The sequence below is a fragment of the Oncorhynchus tshawytscha genome, linkage group LG18 (assembly GCF_018296145.1).
Source record: "Oncorhynchus tshawytscha isolate Ot180627B linkage group LG18, Otsh_v2.0, whole genome shotgun sequence".
Taxonomy (NCBI): domain Eukaryota; kingdom Metazoa; phylum Chordata; class Actinopteri; order Salmoniformes; family Salmonidae; genus Oncorhynchus; species Oncorhynchus tshawytscha.
Window position 1 is genome coordinate 34,339,256 of NC_056446.1, and position 25,268 is coordinate 34,364,523.

Below are 25,268 nucleotides of genomic sequence, written 5' to 3' on the forward strand. Positions count from 1 at the left end.
GGATCGAGATAAACAGAGAAAACAAGACAGACAGACCGAGAGAGATAGAGGCTCTTCTGTGCCGCAGGGCATGCCAGGCCTGCCCAGTCACTGCTTTTCATTTTGATAATTGACGGCGAGAACGCCAGAAATGTCCATCAGCGTAATCCTCTTAGCTTTCATAATGCTGACTCTGTCACAGAAGCCCCTGTTTTAATGTAACGAGTAGCTAAGCCTGCCTAGCGTGGCCATGGGACATCATGAGTCGCTCTGCCACCTCGGTCCACTAAGGCCCCACTCTGTCCCCTGGAGCCAGGGAGGAGACCTGTGGGTTTTGCCCCCTCAGTGTTTCCCAAATGGTGCCCTATTTCCTATATAGTGCTCTACATTTGACCAGAGCACTATGGGCCCTTGTAAAAGTCAGAAATAGGCTGCCATTTGGGACGAATGCCCTTTCTCCCGCACTCAACAAGTTCCTTTATAATCTATCCTGAGATCAGGTTAAATTAGTCAAGTCGTTGTGTTCCTGATTCCCGAGCACCATGGGGTGGGACCAGAGTGAAAATCCTCTCTCTCTCTCTCTCTCTCTCTCACCCTCCCTCTCTCTCTCACCCTCCCTCTCTCTCTCACCCTCCCTCCCTCTCTCACCCTCCCTCTCTCTCACCCTCCCTCCCTCTCTCACCCTCCCCCCACAAGGCAAACCAAGTAATGCTGCCAGTGACATCAATGTAATAATGTGAAAGAGGAGTGGATTTCTAGGAAACAGAATGTTCTAAACATAACATATGTCACAGACACACAAAGCAAAATCCCACAATGTCCATTCCAGCTTTCATTGACTAGGCTCCAGAAGGTATGAACAGTTTCATGTGGGTGTGAAACATCCCTGGTTTCCTGCATGCGGGTATGAGGAGGAGGGATCTGCTTCTCCCCCCCACCCCCCCATTCTCTCTCCCTCCGTCTCTAGATCTCTAATTCCCCCTCGACTCCATGGGGCTGGGTAATCCTCCTGTGCCAGCGTCTTCCTGTGGTAATGGTCTTCAGCAGGGGAGCCAGTCATGCACACTCACTAGAAAAACAAACATGGAGGGGCTGGCTTGGGGCTGCATGGCTGGGGTAGCAGAGGATGCAATGGGCTGAGCATCCTCTGAATTACACAGTTACTGTGGTGATCCTCTTACGCAATCTGCTCCTCACACCGGCCTACAATGCAAGGTAGGCGATCTCTGTGAGCACAAATCCATCCACAAAGGCAGGCGGCTCACTGCCAGATTATCCCAGGGGCCAATCATACAGGCAGCTGCCACGTTGCCTTTGTGATAAGACAATGGTGCTTTTTGTTGTTAGTGTGCATTTGTGGATGGAGGACAAAGGGTAATAGAGATGATGGAGCTATGGATGAGATACAGCTGATCGTTTGTGCATGTGTGACTGCCTGGATATTACCCTAGCCTAAATCATCAAAGAGAGTTTTACTTGGCAAAAAGACGGGGCAGAATATTTTCTAATTCAAAACCAACCGGAACAGTTGGTGTGCGTTACCTGCTAGCTGGATGAGGGCAGTTTCCACCCGTAGCAAACAGATAGCGCTAGCTCCCACTGTCATGTAGTTACAGCTAGAGTCAGCAGAATGAGACCTGGCTCTCCGGCTCATCCTAATCAGCTTGCGTCAGTGGGAAAGAGCACTATCTGATTTGACATGCCTGACAATGCTGTGAAAATAGCTGCTGGTGATGAGAGGAGTAGGGCTGAAAGGGTTCAGTGTGCATCTCAAACGGCACCCTATTCCCTATATAGTACACTACTTTTAACCAGGGCCCTCTGGGCTCTGATCAAAAGTAATGCACTATGTAGGTATGGTTCGTCATTTGGGATTCTGACAGTGTTTAAAAGTAGCGCACTATGTAGGGAATATGGTGTCACTCGGGACAACACCAGTGTTCATTTGAAAGCTGTCCAGATATACAGCAAACCTGTACATAGTAGTAGGCTACAGCCAGGGGTGGAAATGTAAAAAGTCACTGGGAACGGACCAATGAAAAATCTATGAATTCACCTTAAAAAGACATTTACATGTGAAAATGATTTCCCATGTTTAACCCCCTTGGTAAATGTGGTACTTTACAGGTATGAATCAGCCTGCATGGCCTTTGTGACACACTTTGTTTGAAATTATGGAGAGAATTTTTGCAGGTAGAGAATGGTGTGATAAAAATGTGTTGTGCTGTCAGATGATGTTGTGCTTTGTCACGTAAGGGCATCATATACATGGTATGCCACAGTGGCATCATTTTAAATAATTTACCACTCATCTTTGGACTGTTGTAAAGCAGAAAAAAAACTAAAAAAAGAACCCTAAGCAAGATTGTAAAGTAGGTGGATGTGGCTGAACTGAAAAAAACATTTTTTCATTCTGAATGTTTTGAACAATCTGTACATGACGAAGGCAGAATGGAAAATCAATAGCATTTGGATAGATTTCACAGTTGTATATTTTAGACAAATATATAAACTCAGCAAAAAAAAATAAAACATCCCTTTTTCAGGACTCTGTCCATAAAAATTTAAACAACTTAACAGATCTTCATTGTAAAGGGTTTAAACACTGTTTCTCATGCTTGTTCAATGAACCATAAACAATTAATGAACATGCACCTGTGGAGCGGTCGTTAAGACACTAACAGCTTACAGAGGGTAGGTAATTAAGGTCACAGTTAGTGTCCTAAGTTTTCATAAAGAGGCCTTTCTACTGACTGAAAAACACCAAAAGAAAGATGCCCAGGGTCCCTGCTCATCTGCGTGAATGTGCCTTAGGCATGCTGCAAGGAGGCATGAGGACTGCAGATGTGGCCAGGGCAATAAGACGCCTAAGACAGTGCTACAAGGAGACAGGATGGACAGCTGATCGTCCCCGCAGTGGCAGACCACGTGTAACAACACCTGCACGGGATCGGTAGATCCGAACATCACAACTGCGGGACAGGTACAGGATGGCAGTGCTGTTCACTGACGAGTTGCAGTTTTGTTTCACCAGGGGTGATGGTCAGAGTCGCGTTTATCGTCAAAGGAATGAGCTTTACACCGAGGCCTGTACTCTGGAGCAGGATCGATTTGGAGGTGGAGGGTCCGTCATGGTCTGGGGCAGTGTCACACAGCATCATATCAAATTGATTTATATAGCCCTTCGTACATCAGCTGATATCTCAAAGTGCTTTACATAAACCCAGCCTAAAACCCCAAACAGCAAGCAATGCAGGTGTAGAAGCACGGTGGTTAGGAAAAACTCCCTAGAAAGGCCAAAACCTAGGAAGAAACCTAGAGAGGAAGCAGGCTATGTGGGGTGGCCAGTCCTCTTCTGGCTGTGCCGGGTAGAGATAACAGAACATGGCCAAGATGTTTAAATGTTCATAAATGACCAGCATGGTCGAATAATAATAAGGCAGAACAGTTGAAACTGGAGCAGCAGCAGGGCCAGGTGGACTGGGGACAGCAAGGAATCATCAGGTCAGGTAGTCCTGAGGCATGGTCCTAGGGCTCAGGTCCCCCGAGAGAGAAAGAAAGAGAAAGAGAGAATTAGAGAGAGCACACTTAAATTCACACAGGACACCGAATAGAACAGGAGAAGTACTCCAGATATAACAAACCCCCCGACACAAACTACTGCAGCATAAATACTGGAGGCTGAGACAGCATCATCGGACTGAGCTTGTTGTCATTGCAGGCAATCTCAACGATTTCCTGCAAGACAGGAATTGTTCTGCCATGGCCAGCGAAGAGCCTGGATCTCAATCCTATTGAGCACGTCTGCCTTGGTGGAAGAGTGGGGTAACATCTCACAGCAAGAACTGGCAAATCTGGTGCAGTCCATGAGGAGGAGATGCACTGCAGTACTTAATGCAGCTGGAGGCCACACCAGATACTGACTGTTACTTTTGACCCACCCCTTTGTTCAGGGACACATTATTCCATTTCTGTTAGTCACATGTCTATGGAACTTGTTCAGTTTATGTCTCAGTTGTTGAATCTTATGTTCATACAAATATTGACATATGTTAAGTTTGCTGAAAATAAACGCAGTTGACATTTATTTTTTTGCTGAGTTTATTTGCAATAAGTCGTGAATGGGCTTTCCCACTGGGCAAAAACTGGTTTCCCCGTCATTTCAACCTCCCAAGAATATACGCGAGACACACTGAACGATGACATTTAATCAATGTGGGAAACTAATTGGATTTTGTAAAAAGTCCAAATCTGTGAATTTCAACCTCCCCCATGTGTTTTTTTTTATCTACAGTGCCTTCTGAAATTATTCAGACCCCTTGACTTTTTCCACATTTTGTTACATTCCAGCCTAATTCTTAAATTGATTTAAAATGTCCCCCGCTCTCAATCAACACTCAATACCCCATAATGACAACCCAAAAAAATAACTGGTGTTTAGAAAATGTTGCTAATTTATAAAAGATAAGAACTGAAATATCACATTTACATAAATATTCAGACCCTTTACTCAGTACTTTGTTGAAGCACCTTTGGTAGCGATTACAGCATTGAGTATTCTTGGGTATGACGCTACAAGCTTGGCACACCTGTATTTGGAGAGTTTCTCCCATTCTTCTCTGCAGATCCTGTCAAGCTCTGTCAGGTTGGATGGGGACCGTTGCTGCACAGCTATTTTCAGGTCTCTCCAGAGATGTTCGATCAGGTTCAAGTCCGGGCTTTGGCTGGGCCACTCAAGGGCATTCAGAGACATGTCCCAAAGCTTGTCGTGGCTGCGTGCTTGGGGTCAATGTCCTGTTGGAAGGTGAACCTTCACCCAGGTATGAGGTCCTGATTGCTTTGAAGCAGGTTTTCATCAAGGATCGCTCTGTACTTAACTTTGTTCATCTTTGCCTTGGTCCTGACTAGTCTCCCAGTCCCTGCCGCTGAAAAACATCCCCACAGCATGATGCTACCACCACGCTTCACTGTTGTGATGGTGCCAGGTTTCCTTGATGCTTGGCATTAAAGGCCAAAGAGTTTAATCCTTCAATGCTGCAGAAATGTTTTGGTACCCTTACCCAGCTCTGTGCCTCAAAACAATCCTGTCTCTGAGCTCTACGGACAGTTCCTTCGACCTCATGGCTTGGTTTATGCTCTGACATGCACTGTCAACTGTGGGACCTTATATAGACAGGTGTTTGCCTTTCCAAATTATGTCCAATCAATTGAATTTACCACAGGTGGACTCTAATCAAGTTGTAGAAACATCTCAAGGATGATTAATGGAAACAGGATGCACCTGAGCTCAATTTGGAGTCTCAAAGCAAAGGGTCTGACTAATTATGTAAATAAGGTATTTCTGTTTTTTATAAGTTAGCAAACATTTCTAAAAACCTGTTTTCGCTTTGTCGTTATGGGGTATTGTGCTTTGTCGTTATGGGGTATTGTGCTTTGTCGTTATGGGGTATTGTGTGTAGATTGCTGAAGATTATAACATTTTTTCATCCATTTTAGATTAACATAACAAAATGTTAACAAAATGTTGTAACATAACAAAATGTTGAAAAAGTCAAGGGGTCTGAATACTTTCAGAAGGCACCGTAGATCCAAATGGCATGGTGAAATGTTTTCTTGAATTCACATGACTTGACAACTCAACTAAATGAAAATGAAAACTAGACGTTGAACTGACATCTGTACCCAGTGGGGTGCTTCAAACTAATGAGGACTTTAGTGCAACTATTCTTTACAAACTCAAGACACAAACGTATAGAAGAACACAATGCCAGCCTTTACCATCATTTCTGTTATATTGTCCCATACACCAGATAGGTACAGTGAAATGTGTTGTTTTACAAGGTCAGCCATATTAGTACAGCATCCCTGGAGCTTTGACCTTGTCGGCCCAGGTATTTGAACCAGCAACCTTTTGGTTACTAGCCCAACGCTCCAACTGCTCGATTACCACACCAGGCAGGTATCAAGCCTAGTTGGCAGCGACTGATGAAGTCGTATTAAAAAAAGCCTTGCGGCTCGTTGGCTTTATTACATCACCCCAGCCCTTATAGAGTGGTCCTACCTCAGGGAACCTCTCCACTCCCTCCTTTGTCGTATCAGTTGCCCAGTCAAGCTACATCATATTTTGGATCCTGTCTCTGCAACTCTGATGTGATCTTCCCAGAATAAATGGGCTTGGTGGACTGCAGGAATGACCTTTGTGGTCTGTCTCAATGGGATTATTTGCAGTCCTTTGCAAGGGGAAAAGGTTGCTCTTTCCTTTGCCTGCCTTCCTTGCTGCTCGGCAGTCAGAAGAATAATGAAGTTATTTATGTGAGGCTCATTACAAATGGCCCGTGCCCTTGCCGAGATAGACCCATCGTCTGAACTACGGACGGAACAGGAATGAGAAACCTTGGAAATATTGCCCCATTTTACAGTAAAAAAAATACGTAATTCAATCTCGTCAAGTACTGCTAGGGCTTTTGTCCAAATGAATAAGATCATTTGAAACAGCAAAATGACTGGAGTGTCATTGGGCCTGGAGCACCAAGGTGATATTTTGTAAAGACTGTAAAGTGCTGCAGTGGTATGAAGGATGAGTGCTTTCACTAGACAGAATGTGGGCAGGTCAGGAAGTAGACCAGAGTTTAAAGGGACACTTCACTCCGAAATAAAAGCTGGTCAGATGTTTTCAGAACTCAAAATGTGCCTAAAGTCAAGATGAATCCACATTCTACGCCATCGGTTGTTAAGTTCCAGCCATATATAAGCACCGGAAATCAGGGAATTATACACTGCTTGTATTTTCCATCCATTTCAATGATATTTTTCGTAGTGGAACAGGTGACGTTTGCCAATATGTCATGGCAGCAGCCAGCAGAAAATATCTACTTGTATTTGGAAAGAGATAAATCTCTTCTGGGAAAATTGTGTTTGCCTGGCCTGTCTGTATCAGAGGTAACACTCAGCGGATGATTGTGTCCACTTGTTATGGAGATGACATCAGTCAGTCAGTCATAGTGGACATGACATCAGTCAGTCAGTCATAGTGGACATGACATCAGTCAGTCAGTCAGTCATAGTGGAGATGACATCAGTCAGTCAGTCAGTCATAGTGGAGATGACATCAGTCAGTCAGTCATAGTGGAGATGACATCAGTCAGTCAGTCATAGTGGAGATGACATCAGTCAGTCAGTCAGTCATAGTGGAGATGACATCAGTCAGTCAGTCATAGTGGAGATGACATCAGTCAGTCATAGTGGAGATGACATCAGTCAGTCAGTAAGCCATAGTGGAGATGACATCAGTCAGTCAGTAAGTCATAGTGGAGATGACATCAGTCAGTCAGTCATAGTGGAGATGACATCAGTCAGTCAGTCAGTAAGTTATAGGGGAGATGACATCAGTCAGTCAGTCAGTCATAGTGGAGATGACATCAGTCAGTCAGTCATAATGGAGATGACATCAGTCAGTCAGTCATAATGGAGATGACATCAGTCAGTAAGTTATAGTGGAGATGACATCAGTCAGTAAGTTATAGTGGAGATGACATCAGTCAGTAAGTTATAGTGGAGATGACATCAGTCAGTAAGTTATAGTGGAGATGACATCAGTCAGTAAGTTATAGTGGAGATGACATCAGTCAGTAAGTTATAGTGGAGATGATATCAGTCGGTAAGTTATAGTGGAGATGACATCAGTCAGTCAGTCATAGTGGAGATGACATCAGTCAGTCAGTCATAGTGGAGATGACATCAGTCAGTCAGTCATAGTGGAGATGACATCAGTCAGTCAGTAAGTTATAGTGGAGATGACATCAGTCAGTCAGTCATAGTGGAGATGACATCAGTCAGTCAGTCATAGTGGAGATGACATCAGTCAGTCAGTCATAGTGGAGATGACATCAGTCAGTCAGTCATAATGGAGATGACATCAGTCAGTCAGTCATAGTGGAGATGACATCAGTCAGTCACTCATAGTGGAGATTACATCAGTCAGTCACTCATAGTGGAGATGACTTCAGTCAGTAAGTTATAGTGGAGATGACATCAGTCAGTCAGTCAGTCATAATGGAGATGACATCAGTCAGTCAGTCAGTCATAATAGGGAGATGACATCAGTCAGTCAGTCATAATGGAGATGACATCAGTCAGTCAGTCATAGTGGAGATGACATCAGTCAGTCAGTCATAGTGGAGATGACATCAGTCAGTAAGTCATAGTGGAGATGACATCAGTCAGTCAGTAAGTCATAGTGGAGATGACATCAGTCAGTCAGTCAGTCATAGTGGAGATGACATCAGTCAGTCAGTCATAGTGGAGATGACATCAGTCAGTCAGTCAGTCATAGTGGAGATGACATCAGTCAGTCAGTAAGTCATAGTGGAGATGACATCAGTCAGTCAGTCATAGTGGAGATGACATCAGTCAGTAAGTAATAGTGGAGATGACATCAGTTAGTCAGCCATAGTGGAGATGACATCAGTCAGTCAGTCATAGTGGAGATGACATCAGTCAGTCAGTCAGTAAGTTATAGGGGAGATGACATCAGTCAGTCAGTCAGTCATAGTGGAGATGACATCAGTCAGTCAGTCATAGTGGAGATGACATCAGTCAGTAAGCCATAGTGGAGATGACATCAGTCAGTCAGTAAGTCATAGTGGAGATGACATCAGTCAGTCAGTCAGTCATAGTGGAGATGACATCAGTCAGTCAGTCATAGTGGAGATGACATCAGTCAGTAAGCCATAGTGGAGATGACATCAGTCAGTCAGTAAGTCATAGTGGAGATGACATCAGTTAGTCAGTCATAGTGGAGATGACATCAGTCAATAAGTTATAGTGGAGATGATATCAGTTGGTAAGTTATATTGGAGATGACATCAGTCAGTCAGTCATAATGGAGATGACATCAGTCAGTCAGTCATAGTGGAGGTGACATCAGTCAGTCAGTCATAGTGGAGATGACATCAGTCAGTCAGTCATAGTGGACATGACATCAGTCAGTCAGTCAGTCATAATGGAGATGACATCAGTCAGTCAGTCAGTCATCGTGGAGATGACATCAGTCAGTCAGTCATAGTGGAGATTACATCAGTCAGTCACTCATAGTGGAGATTACATCAGTCAGTCACTCATAGTGGAGATGACTTCAGTCAGTAAGTTATAGTGGAGATGACATCAGTCAGTCAGCCATAGTGGAGATGACATCAGTCAGTCAGTCATAGTGGAGATGACATCAGTCAGTCAGTAAGTTATAGGGGAGATGACATCAGTCAGTCAGTCAGTCATAGTGGAGATGACATCAGTCAGTCAGTCATAGTGGAGATGACATCAGTCAGTAAGCCATAGTGGAGATGACATCAGTCAGTCAGTAAGTCATAGTGGAGATGACATCAGTCAGTCAGTCAGTCATAGTGGAGATGACATCAGTCAGTCAGTCATAGTGGAGATGACATCAGTCAGTAAGCCATAGTGGAGATGACATCAGTCAGTCAGTAAGTCATAGTGGAGATGACATCAGTTAGTCAGTCATAGTGGAGATGACATCAGTCAGTAAGTAATAGTGGAGATCACATCAGTTAGTCAGCCATAGTGGAGATGACATCAGTCAGTCAGTCATAGTGGAGATTACATCAGTCAGTCACTCATAGTGGAGATTACATCAGTCAGTCACTCATAGTGGAGATGACTTCAGTCAGTAAGTTATAGTGGAGATGACATAAGTCAGTCAGTCATAGTGGAGATGACATCAGTCAGTCAGTAAGTCATAGTGGAGATGACATAAGTCAGTCAGTCATAGTGGAAGTGACATCAGTCAGTCAGTAAGTCATAGTGGAGATGACATCACTCAGTCAGTAAGTCATAGTGGAGATGACATCACTCAGTCAGTCATAGTGGAGATGACATCAGTCAGTCAGTTAGTCATAGTTGAGATGACATCAGTCAGTCAGTAAGTCATAGTGGAGATGACATCAGTCAGTCAGTAAGTCATAGTGGAGATGACATCAGTCAGTCAATCAGTCATCGTGGAGATGACATCAGTCAGTCAGTAAGTTATAGTGGAGATGACATCAGTCAGTCAGTCATAGTGGAGATGACATCAGTCAGTCAGTCAGTCATAGTGGAGATGACACCAGTCAGTCAGTAAGTTATAGTGGAGATGACATCAGTCAGTCATTAAGTTATAGTGGAGATGACATCAGTCAGTCATTAAGTTATAGTGGAGATGACATCAGTCAGTCAGTTATAGTGGAGATGACATCAGTCAGTCAGTTATAGTGGAGATGACATCAGTCAGTCAGTTATAGTGGAGATGACGTCAGTCAGTCATAGTGGAGATGACTGTTGGCTCTAGAATGCATATGTTATTAGGCTCTCTGCAGCTTCTCTCTCCCTGATGTTTACTCTTCCCACCCGACCAGGCATACAAACACACCTGCAGTGCTGCCACAGAACCAACGCTCCACCTCGAGGATGAATATTTTATTTTTCCTGCAGCTAACTGAGGTTTTTGCGAGGAGTAAATTTTGAGCTTCCCCATGGACTCTCCTTGTACACAACAATGCTGTACTGTGCTATTTGTGGCATCCGTTCAGGTGGGGAAAGTTGGGGGAACGTTAGCACATGGGAAACCATCAGTAAAAAAGGTCCTGGCTTCTGCGTTGCATTGTGCTATTAATACAGAACCGGAGACTAGCGGATTAGCGTCCCTCGGACTCCCCTCCCTCGGACTCCCCTCCCTCGGACTCCCCTCCCTCGGACTCCCCTCCCTCTCTCCTCCACCAGCTCCTGAACAATTAGCTAAACATTGGTTACAATGCCAGCAGGGCATTAATGCAAGGTGTCAGACTTCCTCCTGCAGCTCCCACTGTCACCCAGGCCTCCTCTCCTCCCTCATCTTCTCCTCTTCCCTCCTCTCCTGTCCTCTAGAGATGGACACGTATGCTCGCTCAGCTTTCTGTGTGTTACTGGTGAATCTGCCACTCTCATGTATAGTATTGGATATCCCAGCTCAGCCTAGCAACTGATTGGATATCTCAGATCAGCCTAGCAACTGATTGGATATACCAGCTCAGCCTAGCAACAGATTGGATATCCCAGCTCAGCCTAGCAACTGATTGGATATACCAGCTCAGCCTAGCAACTGATTGGATATCCCAGCTCAGCCTAGCAACTGATTGGATATCCCAGCTCAGCCTAGCAACTGATTGAATATCCCAGCTCAGCCTAGCAACTGATTGGATATCTCAGATCAGCCTAGCAACTGATTGGATATCCCAGCTCAGCCTAGAAACTGATTGAATATCCCAGCTCAGCCTAGCAACTGATTGGATATCCCAGCTCAGCCTAGCAACTGATTGGATATCTCAGATCAGCCTAGCAACTGATTGAATATCCCAGCTCAGCCTAGCAACTGATTGGATATCCCAGCTCAGCCTAGCAACTGCACATCTGAAACCATTTAATTGCCCCCCCCGCCCCTCCCCCCACCCCACTTACATAAATGCCTGCTAACAACTTTAGAATACAAGCAAGTTATGTAGCATGACAATGCAGAGATGCAGACATTGCTCATTTGAATTGTGAAATGCGTGGCATGAATCACCCCAATGCTGATGGACACAGCAGGAGAAACTGTCGCTAGGTTGAACACACCAATTGTTATGTGTCACACGGTCCATTGTTAAAGCCCTCGACACTTGTCTTCATTGGAGAAGAACATGACACATGGCTTGCCATTTATTCCCAGCAACAGGCAACCACACTAGACTGATTGTTTACTCTGACAGCCTGCTCGTCTATTAAAAACCTTTCCTCCAATGAGATTAGTGCTTTTTTTGCTTTTGCATCGTAAGTTGTTTGGCCACAGCAGTCCACGTACACGCACGCACATACGCACACTGCTCTCTCTCTCTCTCTGTGTTTCTCTGCTGCAGGTCTGTGGCACTGCGATGGCTCCCACAGAAGGAGCAGGAGGGAGCAGGCAGGCAGGCAATGTGTGTATAGCTTTGAAATGACCAGGGAGAGGCCAGGGAGTGTAGAACAGTGGATAAAACCCTGTAAGCAGGCCCTGGCAAGGCTCCCCGATTGCCTGCCTTCCGTGTGGGCCGCGGCCTGGGGGACTAATCCTTTGGCATGGGCGCGGGGCGTGTCACACATGTTGTGTGTGTGTGTGTGTGTGGCTGGGGACCCAAGCTGCAGCCTACAGGATGAAGACAAGACCTGGGGCCAGATTAAAAAGCCCTCCCTAATGACAAAGACGCCTTCTATCCACACGACCAGCCGACACACAGACACAGGCCCCTCAGAAAGCATCAATGGTACTGCAGTACATCCCTAACTGCACAGTGAGTGAGGTATGGAGGTCGTTTTTAACAAACTGGTGACCTGTCCTGACATAATGCAGGTCCACTGGAGATTATGAGGCAAGTGCCCTGACCTCTATATCCTCCTTGGTGTTTTGCTGTTTTTTTGCTAAGTGGGCGGGCCCGGCGGAAGATGACTGGCTGATTTTCTGACAGGCTGGTTTTCTGACAGGCGGATTTCTAACAGGCTGGTTTTCTGACAGGCTGGTTTCTAACAGGCTGGTTTTCTGACAGGCTGGTTTCTAACAGGCTGGTTTTCTGACAGGCTGGTTTCTAACAGGCTGGTTTTCCGAAAGGCAGTTTTTTTTTGGCAGGCTGCTTTTGTGTGTGGTTTTTTTGCCCTTTTTCTCCCCAATTTCGTGGTATCCAATTGTTTAGTAGCTACTATCTTATCTCATCGCTACAACTCCCATACCGGCTCAGGAGAGACGAAGGTTGAAGGTCATGCGTCCTCCGATACACAACCCAACCAAGCTGCACTGCTTCTTAACGCAGCACGCATCCAATGTGTCGGAGGAAACACCGTGCACCTGGCAACCTTGGTTAGAGCGCACTGCACCCGGCCCACCACAGGAGTCGCTGGTGCACGATGAGACAAGGATATCCCTACCAGCCAAACCTTCCCTAACCCGGACGACGCTAGGCCAATTGTGCGTCGCTCCACGGACCTCCCAGTCACGGCCGGTTACGACAGAGCCTGGGCGCGAACCAAGAGTCTCTGGTGCAGGCTGCTTTTTGACAGGCTGCTTACTGACTTATCAACCTGCACCCTGCAGATTGGTGCATGCGGCATCTCCTCTCCTGCATGTTATCTTGTCAGTTAAGGTGACCTGAGGGGTTTGGAGCAATCTCTGTCCCACAGCACCTTCTCAGGGCTACGGTCTACAGCAGTCTATTGTTATGAAACAGGTGTGTGTTTGATTTGTAACGGTGGGCTACATTGGTGGCACTCAAGTATGTCATACTTTATTAGTGGGAAAGTCATGAACATTTAATTGAACAAGGCAAGCTATTAAAAGTTCAACAATGGGAATGGAGTTAATTATTGCAGGAGAAGTCTATAAATATAACTGGTTAATAGACTGGTTAATGGGGGTGGCCTCTGCACACGACTGCTGCAGTGGAGATCTGGAGATGCGGCCCCACAGAGCGAAACAAGCAGCAGAGCTGAGGCCCCATGCAGCAGTCACAGTGACACCACTGTGTACCCGTTGACACACACATAGGTGCAAGGAAGTAGAGCCACAGACACACACAACCCTTTATATAGACTTTCTTCAAATGATTAAATGTCACAGATATTGACACCTCCATATATTTACATGGGAAGTAGGTGCACTAGGGCCACCTCTCGCACAAGGTGAGCATAAGGTGATAACACGTCCATCATAGATACACGATAATGACTTGTCCTTACCTCAATCATCACAAAGGCACATAGCTAAAGCAGCTAACCATAATTTATATTCGTCATACTTCACTGGCATAGAACTATATACACAACACTGTATGAAACAGGCTACTTGACACTATTATTAAGCCTATTGAAATGTCAGTGTTAACGTTTTCCTCCAGGCACTCAATTGTGCATTCTGATTTGCATGCATTCTTGCTCAGCAGGATAGAGCCATGTATAAGCCCCAAAGTCTAGACCAAATTTGGGGATTGTGAGAATATAATTCAAGGTGAGGGCACAACCAGGTATATTGGTACCTCGGAGCTATGGGATCTTTCACCTCAATTTCATACAGGTATATCAAACTGTGAATATCCCAGTAAGCAGGGTCAGTCCGTTTTTACAGGGTGTATGTTCAGGAAGGATGCAGACAGATATTAGATTGCGTTTCTCCAATACTGCAGCACTCTAAGGGTCTGGGTATCTCTTCCGTAGCATGATATGGCTTGCCTCACCTCATCCGCACTGATCCAAATCTATTTAGCCTCAGCGGCAACCTGCGAATAATGTGTGGTCAAATAAGAGGCGTTGTCGTTCAGAGTGATCGATACCCGGCTGGCATGATGGTCCAGTTGTTTTCAGTTCAGTTGTAACCGAGCTCTCTACGAGAGAATTATCTATTGTTGCACACTATCACGTGTCTGCGCATGACACCCTCGGAAAAGTTGCAGTTGGCAGAATCCGGCGAAGTGTTATCATAACAACCAAAAACTGTACAAGAAGACTACACCTGGAACGACGGAGTTAATGATTGTTTCATCATCTGCGGGTCTATTCTTCTGCACTAGGAAGTTAAGGGGAGGTGCCATACCGAGGTGACATGACTTTGCTTCACGAATGTAACAATTAGGCGAACCTTGATGAAATCAGATTGGTTGCAATTAATATGCGGCGGCAGAACGCAGTTGGTGCGTGTAACCTAGTTCTGCAGCCACATCCAGTTTAATCATTTCATTGAAGAGGATGATTTAAATTGATATTCAGTTGTCGATTTTGTGCTAATTTGAAGGCAACCAGTGATATAATTCGTTTCAAATGAAATGGAAGTTTATTTGCTAAAATTTAAAGGGCAGAATCTGGGATTTGCGAGGGAATGCTGAATTGATTGGAGACCATCGGAATTGCCCGCCCTGTGTCATTCATTACCTGTTGTGCAGGCAAGGAATTTTCACGCGCTGTTCTAGCAATCAAACAGCTGAACAGCCTTGTCTCGGCGGCACGTGCAAACCGTCCGCTCCACCACTTCCCATCTGCGCTCCGGGCACTTCAAATGAGGACCGCGTCCCGAGCCTATTCTATGTGAAGCTGCGAAAACGGGCAATTCCTTCGGTCTCTCCCGTCTGCAGTGAGGCAAGGACGAAAAGTCACGGTTTGGCCGAGCTGCAGCCATGGACCAGGACGAGAACAAGAGCGTCTCGAAAAAGACCATAATCGCAAAGATTTTCAAAGTTCGCAAGAGGAGAGAGATGCTTTTCGTGCAAGTGTGTTTTCTCTGCAGTGTCCTCTTCATGGCGTGGAGCATGTCAGCACTTCTGACAAAGACAGGTGAGTGTGAGCCGTGGAAAGTGCTGATAAACGCGGGGCAGGGAGGACGAAGCGGAACAGCTGAGAATTCTGCAGTGTAATGGTGCACCCTATAACCAGCTAGCCATTAACTATATAGTCTACCGAGAATTGTATTTCGTCACGGTCATAAAAATTCATTTTCAAGGACATGCAAGCGGAACATTCAGTCCAAATAATTTATGGTGCATTTCCATATATATTTATCTGCATCAAACCGATGGAGAGAAGATGGAACCACCGATAGTGCAGGGTTATTACTCTTAATTATTCAGTGCAAAATGCGTAACGTTTGCTTTATACCAGTGTCGAGAGAAACTGCATCTAGTTTCATTGTCGACGCAGTGGCTGTAGCCTAGCTTATGTTTGTCTCGGCATTCCGCACGCTGTCATTAAATAATTCACATGTACCTGTTAATTGTGAGGGAACCACACTGATATATTTTTCTTCCTCGTTTTCGAGTATTCGTCGGTCTGTCCATATGCCGCAGTGTGCGCAGAGGCAACGACACGTTTCTAAGAGAAGCTGCCACGGTGGCTAACACATTGACAAGCATGTAGCAGCCTACATCACCTCGGATGAATCATGGAACCCCACATATTTGAAAGTTGCTTATGTGTTGGTCGACATTTTGGTTTGAGCGTTGACAACCTATGGCAAAATGTGACTGTGCCAGGCGCATCATCAGTCACCCAGCGGTTGAGAGAAAGGGAGCGAGTGAGCGTAGGCTTGTGGTAATGCTGGCATCATCGCGTCTCGCCCGGGGCTTCACACACCATTGCACACTGGATCACCTTAATCACTCTCCAGCATCTTGCTCCCTGGTTCCGCAAGGAGTTGGAGAGATACGATTACGCAGAGGCCGTAGAAGATTACACTCGTTTGGGACATTGGTTAAACATGAGGAGTTCTCTATGTGTCTCTCTCGATGGCTAATACATTATTCGCAGCTGCTCAGAGGTGTGCTCTGTGTAAACTTTTAAGTTTCAGATGGCTTACCATGCATGATTTGTGTGTGTGTGACATGCCCAACAACCAAAGGACATGTACCCCCATGCAGGACTCACCTCAGGTGTGTGTGAACATTTACAGGCTCACAGAATCAGATTTCCTCACAAATTAGGATGATGTAGGTATACCTGAGCTGTCAAGGTGAAACATCGGTAGATGTGCATTTGAGCAAGGCACTTAACCCTGATTTGCTCCAGGGGCCCTGTAGTACTACTGACCCTGTAAAACAACACATGTCACTGCATCTATGCACTGTATGTGACAACAAAACATGAATGAAATTAGATGTGTGTGTTTTATCTCACAGACAAGTATCCCTGTAAGTTGGCTTTTGAACAGTACATCATATGTATGACTGATAAGTGCTCTGTCACTCAGACTGTCTTCATCTTGTTCTGACACGAATGGAGATTTCACCCGAGATCAATTATCAATGGCTGTCAAAATCAGCCTAAAGTGATTAGGCAGCCATGTTTAGGATGGACACAATAAGCTTGGAGTGCACACACACCACATAATCCTCCAATTTCAAAATGAATCTATTCACCTGACATATTTGCATTCAGATTAATATTAACGTACACAGGGGAGACAGCATAGAAGGCCATCCTCTCTGCCTGCTGTAGGCATGTAGGTAAGGAATGGGCACAATCTGATTTGTTCTCAATTCTTTTAACCCTCCACCTCCTACCCAGTAGCAGAACATGTCCATCTGATGTCAATCACTCTGATCCTTGAACTCAGAAACAAATAAATCAGCACACAATGTGGTGTAGGCTTATGTCAGCGCTCACGGATATATTGGAATTTTTATTAATTACATTACAAACAACAAAAGGCTTAAAAGATTATTCTGGAATGATATCAGGCAGATGAGCTCTTCTCCAAAAGGCTCTCTGGGGACCAAAGTAATGGCTTGGCTTTATTTAGCATTTATTCATGGTTGCTGCCGTGGTTGTCGGCCATTAAGAGGTTATTTGATGAGAGGGCATGCTGTGTGAACGCCAACCATGTTGGGACATGGTACATGCTTGATCGTCACCTTTTGTGAGGTGAGGCAGGTGTTTGATCATGTTGCTCTCATTCTTGAACCACCATCAGAATAATAACCAGGCATTCATCATGACATACTATCTCTCTGTCCCCTCTCTGACTCGGATGGGAGTACTCCAGGGTTGGTTATGTCTGGGACTAATGTAGTGCCAAGCTGAATGGACCAGATAGATGGGAATTGAGTGATGGACTACTTAAGGGTTATGCTTCTCTGTTCTGTCAAGGAGGGAGTCTCCATCTCTCACCTCCAGTCTGATTGGAGGAGGTGTATGTCTCCATGATGGACAAGGTAGAGTATGGCTGACTGTGGTTACAGAGCCAGGGCCCCGGTCTGACGGGTGTGTGTGTGATGTTGATGCGATGGAATGGAGAGGTGGCTGGGACATCAGGGCAGGGAGGCGGAGGGGAGCTGCTCATGGCAGAGATTGATAGGCATCCTTGGTCCGTCTCCCTTGCCAGCTGATTGGACCAAGTTGCAGGATGATTTCGCCCTCTATTTCTTTCCCTCTCTCTCGCAGCATAATGCAGTCAAAGGTAGCTAGATGCTCCTCTGCTTGGTTAACGTCTTTGTATTCTGCCTCAAGACAGCAAATGAGTTAGGTTACAGAGAAAGGGGCTTAAAAACCCCTATCTTGTTTTGCCTTGCAATTTCCATGGATTCATCCTGAGGCTTTTATCTCCGATGGAATTCAGACGTTGTAACGCATCTTAATTGTCTTACCTCAAAGCTTAAGTCTGGTTGATCTGTTCTGTTCTTTCAAAGACTTGACCAAAAGTCATTACCCAAAGGGAAAGGTTACTTAGTCATTTGGTTAGAACTGTAATCATTTTGTGTTGGTGGTTGAAATCAGTGAGCCTATAATCTAACTGGGGTCAAACACTGAAGGCCTGCAAATCTGGGTTATTTGCTCATTTAAAATGTCATTCAAAAGCTCTGGAAAACCTTTGAGAAATGACTGAACAAAAGCCACAAGCGTCGGAAGTTGGCCGTGTGTTGGGTGATTTGCATCCAGCAATCAGGAATTAAACCGTTCTCATTTCATATTCATCCCATTTAAAACCCTTTGACACATTCAAACCTGAATGGAAGGAAATGAACTAAATCCACTCCATCCAACAAAGTGATTCATTATCAAGTGTGGTAGAAATGCATATACATTTGGTTTCAAATCGATCAGTTAAGCATCTTAAAGATATACATTTAAGATGGTTGACATGATTTGTGAATGCTTCAGTGAATTTTGAGCATCTTTTTCACAGATACATTGGTTATGTTCGGTTCAGTGTTTCCTTAGCTTCTTTGTAACATGGTTTTTGATGAGTAAGGATACCCTCCCTTTTATAATATATTTTGTTCTTCCAGGCCATGGAATGATCCTGGAGAATGGACACGAGAAGCACGAACATTGGGGAAGGAGGCTCATGGGACATGAACCCGACAACGACAATGAGACAGAGTCGAAGAACTGCACAGAGCCAGGTATGCTCCATCACTGGAGAAAACTACTGTCGTCATTGTTCTTAATGAGTTAGTCTTCTATTGGCCCTAGTTTTGTATTTATTATTTGAAAATCAAATTTATTTATAAAGCCCTTTTTACATTGTCCAATGTCACAAAATGCTGTACAGAAACCCAGCCTAAAACACCAAACGGCAAGCAATGCAAATGCAGAAGCACGGTGGCTAGGAAAAACTCTGGGTGCCGGGTGGAGATTATAACAGAACATGGCCAAGATGTTCATAGATGACCAGCAGGGTCAGATAATAATAATCACAGTGGTTGTAGAGGGTGCAACAGGACAGCACCTCAGGAGTAAATGTCAGTTGGCTTTTCATAGCTGATCAGTCAGAGACAGCAGGTGCGGTAGAGAGCGAGTCCAAAACAACAAGTCTGGGTAGCAGTCAAGGTAGCACGTCCAGTGAACAGGTCAGAGTTCCATAGCCATAGGCAGAACAGTTGAAACTGGAGCAGCAGCATGACCAGGTGGTCTGGGGACAGCAAGGAGTCATCAGGCCAGGTAGTCTGAGGTATGGTCCTAGGGCTCAGGTCCTCCGAGAAAGAGAAAGTGTTGAGTGTCACTGTGGCCCTGTCTGACAATACAGGCAGGATATAACCCCACCCACTTTGCCAAAGAACAGCCCCCACACCACTAGAGGGATATCTTCAACCACCAATCTACTACCCTGAGACAAGGCAGAGTATAGCCCATGAAGATCTCCCCCACGGCACGAACCCGAGGGGGGGGCGCCAACCTGGACAGGAAGACGACGTCAGTGACTCAACCCACTCAACTGACGCACCCCTCCTAGGGACGGCATGGAACGGCAGCCCCCGTAATAGGGTTAGAGGCAGAGAATCCCAGTGGAGAGAGGGGAACCGGCCAGCAAGGGTAGTTAGTTGCTCCATTACCTTTCCGTTCACCTTCACACCCCTGGGCCAGACTACACTCAATAAAGGACCTGCTGCCTACTGAAGAGATGAGTCTTCAATAAAGACTTAAAGGTCGAGACCGATTCTGCATCTCTCACAAGGATATAGGCAGACGTTACATAAAAATTTAGCTCAATAGGAGAAAGCCCTGCCTCAAGCTGTTTGCTTAGAAGTTCTAGGGAGAATAAGGAGGCCTGTGTCTTGTGACCGTAGCGTACGTGTTGGTATGTACAGCAGGACCAAATCGGAAAGATTGGTAGGAGCAAGCCCATGTAATGCTTTGTAGGTTAGCAGTAAAACCTTAATCAGCCCTTTCCTTAATAGGAAGCCAGTGTAGGGAGGCTAGCACTGGAGTAATATGATCACATGTTTGGGTTCTAGTTAAGATTCTAGCAGCCTTGTTTAGCACTAACTGAAGTTTATTTAGTGTTTTATCCGGGTACCTGGAGAGTAGAGCATTGCAGTAGTCTAATCTAGAAGTGACAAAAGCATGGATTAGCTTTTCTGCATCGTTTTTGGACAGAAAGTTTCTTAATTTTGCAAAGTTACGAAGATGGAAAAAAGCTGTCCTTGAAATATTCTTGATATGTTTGTTAAAAGAGAGAACAGGGTCCAGAGTAACGCCAAGGTCCTTCAGTTTTATTTGAGACGATAAAAACTATTTTCACACTAATCAATTAAATGTATTTTATATTCGCAGTACTTTAGATACTCTTTTGGTCCAGGTCCATTGACCTGCATTCTGCGTTGTGTAGTTTTGCTCCAAGGCCATTTAAATAATTTGCATTGCAATACACACTAAAATACCAATTCTAAGTTCAGGTGTTGAATATGTTAGAGCAGCCTTGGTCCTCCTAGGAATGAGATATTTTTGTGCAGTACACTGAAGAAACCACTGACATTGCTGAAAGGGTGTTCCACATTTGGCTTAATAAATTGTGATTAATGCTCAGGTGTGCATGAATTCTCATTGATTTAACAGTACACTGGTAACGACAACTAGGCATATCATTTAAATGTATATCATTTATGTATGAGCAGACTCAAGCTTCTCTTCCACTGTGATATTGTTGTGATTCCGATCATTAAAACTTCTAAACATGTTATATGCCGTTATAGGGAGTTGTCCCTTAAACACTCGGAGGGTGACACAAGGTAACAGACACTTTGGAAGGTAATGACTGGCTATATACACTGCTCAAAAAAAATAAAGGGAACACTAAAATAACACATCCTAGATCTGAATGAATGAAATGTTCTTATTAAATACATTTTCTTTACATAATTTGTGTGATTCTCAGCACATTCAACTATCAATGGAAATCAAATGTATCAACCCATGGAGGTCTGGAATTAAAGTGGAAAACCACACTACAGGCTGATCCAAATTTGATGTAATGTCCTTAAAACAAGTCAAAATGAGGCTCAGTAGTGTGTGGCCTCCATGTGCCTGTATGACCTCTCTACGCCTGGGCATGCTCCTGATGAGGTGGCGGATGGTCTCCTGAAGGATCTCCTCCCAGGACTGGACTAAAGCATCCGCCAACTCCTGGACAGTCTGTGGTGCAACGTGGCGTTGGCGGATGGAGCAAGCAAGACATGATGTGCTCAATTGGATTCAGGTCTGGGGAACGGGCGGGCCAGTCCATAGCATCAATGCCTTCCTCTTGCAGGAACTGCTGACACACTCCAGACACATGAGGTCTAGCATTGTCTTGCATTAGGAGGAACCCAGGGCCAACCGCACCAGCATATGGTCTCGCACCAGCATATGGTCTCACAAGGGGTCTGAGGATCTCATCTCGGTACCTAATGGCAGTCAGGCTACCTCTGGCGAGCACATGGAGGGCTGTGCGGCCCCCCAAAGAAATGCCACCCCACACCATGACTGACCCACCGCCAAACCGGTTATGCTGTAGGATGTTGCAGGCAGCAGAACGTTCTCCACGGCGTCTCCAGACTCTCACATCTGTCACGTGCTCTGTGTGAACCTGCTTTCATCTGTGAATAGCACAGGGCGCCAGTGGCGAATTTGCCAATCTTGGTGTTCTCTAGCAAATGCCAAACGTCCTGCACGTTGTTGGGCTGTAAGCTCAACCCCCCACCTGTGGACGTCGGGCCGTCATACCACCCTCATGGAGTCTGTTTCTGACCGTTTGAGCAGACACATGCACATTTGTGGCCTGCTGGAGGTCATTTTGCAGGGCTCTGGCAGTGTTCCTCCTGCTCCTCCTTGCACAAAGGCAGAGGTAGCGGTCCTGCTGCTGGGTTGTTGCCCTCCTACAGCCTCCATGTCTCCTGATGTACTGGCCTGTCTCCTGGTAGCGCCTCCATGCTCTGGACACTACGCTGACAGACACGGCAAACCTTCTTGCCACAGCTCGCATTGATGTGCCATCCTGGATGAGCTGCACTACCTCAGCCACTTGTGTGGGTTGTAGACTCCGTCTCATGCTACCACTAGAGTGAAAGCACCGCCAGCATTCAAAAGTGACCAAAACATCAGCCAGGAAGCATAGGAACTGAGAAGTGGTCTGTGGTCACCACCTGCAGAACCACTCCTTTATTGGGGGATGTCTTGCTAATTGCCTATAATTTCCACCTGTTGTCTATTCCATTTGCACAACAGCATGTGAAATTTATTGTCAATCAGTGTTGCTTCCTAAGTGGACAGTTTGATATCACAGAAGTGGGATTGACTTGGAGTTACATTGTTTAAGTGTTCCCTTTTATTTTTTTGAGCAGTGTGTGTGTGTGTATATAGCTCCTTTGTGAAATGTTTGACCCATGTTTGACCTAATGGAGATTGACAGTGTCTCATTACTGTCCACAAAGAGCACAACCATTTGAGGGCCTCACTGGAAGTGTTGAAGGTTGAAGCATCCTGTTATTATAATAGGAAGTTTGGTTTGTGTTGAATTGTTCAAGCAAAGCCTCCATAAACCTAATGAGTTAACACTTTTACTGTACAAATGTATTTTGTAGAGTTAATTTGTTGTATTATTCTCAAAGTATATTGGATTTACATTGTCAAGTGCATAGAATTTTTATTGTTAACTTTATTTAAACGCAGTAGGGTCCTTTTGAGACGAGTGCCAGTTGACAAGATTATGATCTGGAAATCGTAGTACTTCTAATCCCGAGGGGGATTACCTTTTTATTCTCATCCAAGGCCTTCTTGCCCACTCCAGACAGACTGCCCCATTCATTCCTCGTCTCCTCTTTTGTTCTACATTCTCCTGGCCGACCATATGTCTTTCTAATATGAAAATATGCTCATTTGACAGTCTGGTTGTGTTTCCAGAAATTTGCTCTCCAAGTGTGACCGGGACGACCATGTAGCATCCTGGCATCTCCCCCTCGGCCCCCTGGGACAGAGCAGGGAGAGTTGGATTGGGGATGGCACCAGGGTAAACTGAATGGTTGAGAATGATTATTATCCAAGGCCTTTTTTTATGCTGTTATTGTCTTCCACTTGCTTTGGTCTTCTCCTACTGAGCATAGATATTATGATAAAGAAAGGGAAAGTCCTTTCCTGGGTTCACCAGAGGTGCTAATGTTGATCAGAGGCGGAGGACGCTTGATGAAGACCATTATCGTAAATGAGGTTTATTGGGCGTTTAGCAAAATTACGTTCTTAGAAATAGATGTTATTAAAAAAGCTAAGAATTATGTTGCTGGTACACTAGACTATGAAACACAGGCATCAAATTAAATGAATGTTTGATATTTGACTTCACAGTATCATATCAACTGGAATGCTTCTGTATTTTATTTTCTTGAGTCATTACCCCCTTTTATATAATTAATGTGTGTTTAGAGATCTCAATTCCCCTTTGACTGGCCCAATGATGAATGGGAACTGTAGTTCTGCTGGAACTGTAGTTCTGCTGGAACTGTAGTTCTGCTGGAACTGTAGTTCTGCTGGAACTGTAGTTCTGCTGGAACTGTAGTTCTGCTGGAACTGTAGTTCTGCTGGAACTGCATCTCTGCCTAATTTGACAGCATATAATAACTCTGAGTGAAAGCAGTTCTGTTTTATTGCAAAACTCGAGTGTTTTATTAGCCCCTACAGGGGGAAGTGAACCAAATTGGCGAGTGAACAACTTGCTTTTGAATTGTACTTTGTTACAGGCACTTACTCAATTGCAAGGTTAAATCATAGGAGGAATACATTGACTTATTCCAGTAGCATAATTAATATGCTTATGGTGTATTAGAACAGAACGCTAAAAAGCTAAGTGAAACTGAACCCTAAAGCAAAGGTTTTAGTATAGCCTTGTTTGTAGTATGTAATAATCCCTGGGGGGATTTTGATTACATTGGTTTTAGATACCTCCACCCCTCTCCTGCAGATTAGTGTGTGTACATGTTGCATGATTTGGCAGGGGTGATATGGGAAGGTGAGTCACACTGCCCACAGCTGAAACATCATGACACTGGCAGCCTTGAAACTGCAGTGTGTGTGTGTCTGTGAGGGAGAGAGGGCTGGAGAAAGTGCGGTACATTAAAGGCTGTAGTGTTGGGAAAATTGATTTAAGGGGCGATGGTTGGGCAGATGTGGAGCGAGCGGCTGACCCGTTAGAAACGGTAGCCTGCCGGTTGTTGCAGCCCGCCCTGCTCTCCAGCCCGCCCTGCTCTCCAGCCCGCCCTGCTCTCCAGCCCGCCCTGCTTGCCATCTTTCGGTGGTGAGTCAAGCAGGTTAATCAACTCTGGGGAAACACCAGAAGGAAGCATTTTAAAAGGGGAATTACACAGGCAGGGGATTATGCTGCTGCAGCTTCCGCATATTGGAACATGACCTTCCTTCCGCTTTCTTGCTCGCATGCCAACAGGAAGAGCTATACAGGGCCCTGTTCATTTGGCACCAAACGGATGAAAGTGGACTGAAATGGGTCCAACAAGAAATGGGCATTTCTGTTTTCCATTGCAATATGTTTTTAAAACATTGCAGGCACTAAATGAACAGGACCCAGTAGAATGGGTGAGTGACTGTCCTGTGCTGCCCAGGGCCCAGTAGAATGGGTGAGTGACTGTCCTGTGCTGCCCAGGACCCAGTAGAATGGGTGAGTGACGGTCCTGTGCTGCCCAGGACCCAGTAGAATGGGTGAGTGACTGTCCTGTGCTGCCCAGGACCCAGTAGAATGGGTGAGTGACTGTCCTGTGCTGCCCAGGACCCAGTAGAAGGGGGGAGTGACTGTCCTGTGCTGCCCAGGACCCAGTAGAATGGGGGAGTGACTGTCCTGTGCTGCCCAGGACCCAGTAGAATGGGGGAGTGACTGTCCTGTGCTGCCCAGGACCCAGTAGAATGGGGGAGTGACTGTCCTGTGCTGCATGCAGCAGCTTCTCTCGTTCATGTCTATATGTTCATATCTATCTTGTCCAACACGCCCACATCAGACTCCCATTTATTCATGTATTTGT

The 25,268-nt window shown here is 45.3% G+C and overlaps 1 protein-coding gene across 3 annotated transcripts in view; it reads left to right on the top strand.

Moving 5' to 3' along the window:
- Positions 1-1,000: 1,000 nt before the first annotated feature.
- LOC112217930 (sodium/potassium/calcium exchanger 4-like) overlaps positions 1,001-25,268 on the top strand; it is a 58,846-nt gene continuing 34,578 nt past the window's right edge. The window contains exons 1-2 of one of the 3 annotated variants that reach the window (XM_042300975.1): positions 1,001-1,194; positions 18,777-18,893. In XM_042300975.1, coding sequence (XP_042156909.1) covers positions 1,188-1,194; positions 18,777-18,893 — 124 coding nt within the window. In that variant the 5' untranslated portion in view covers positions 1,001-1,187. Of the gene's footprint in view, positions 1,195-14,359; positions 15,331-18,776; positions 18,894-25,268 lie in introns of those variants that run through there. The other 2 variants (XM_042300974.1, XM_042300976.1) reach the window with 2 other exon arrangements.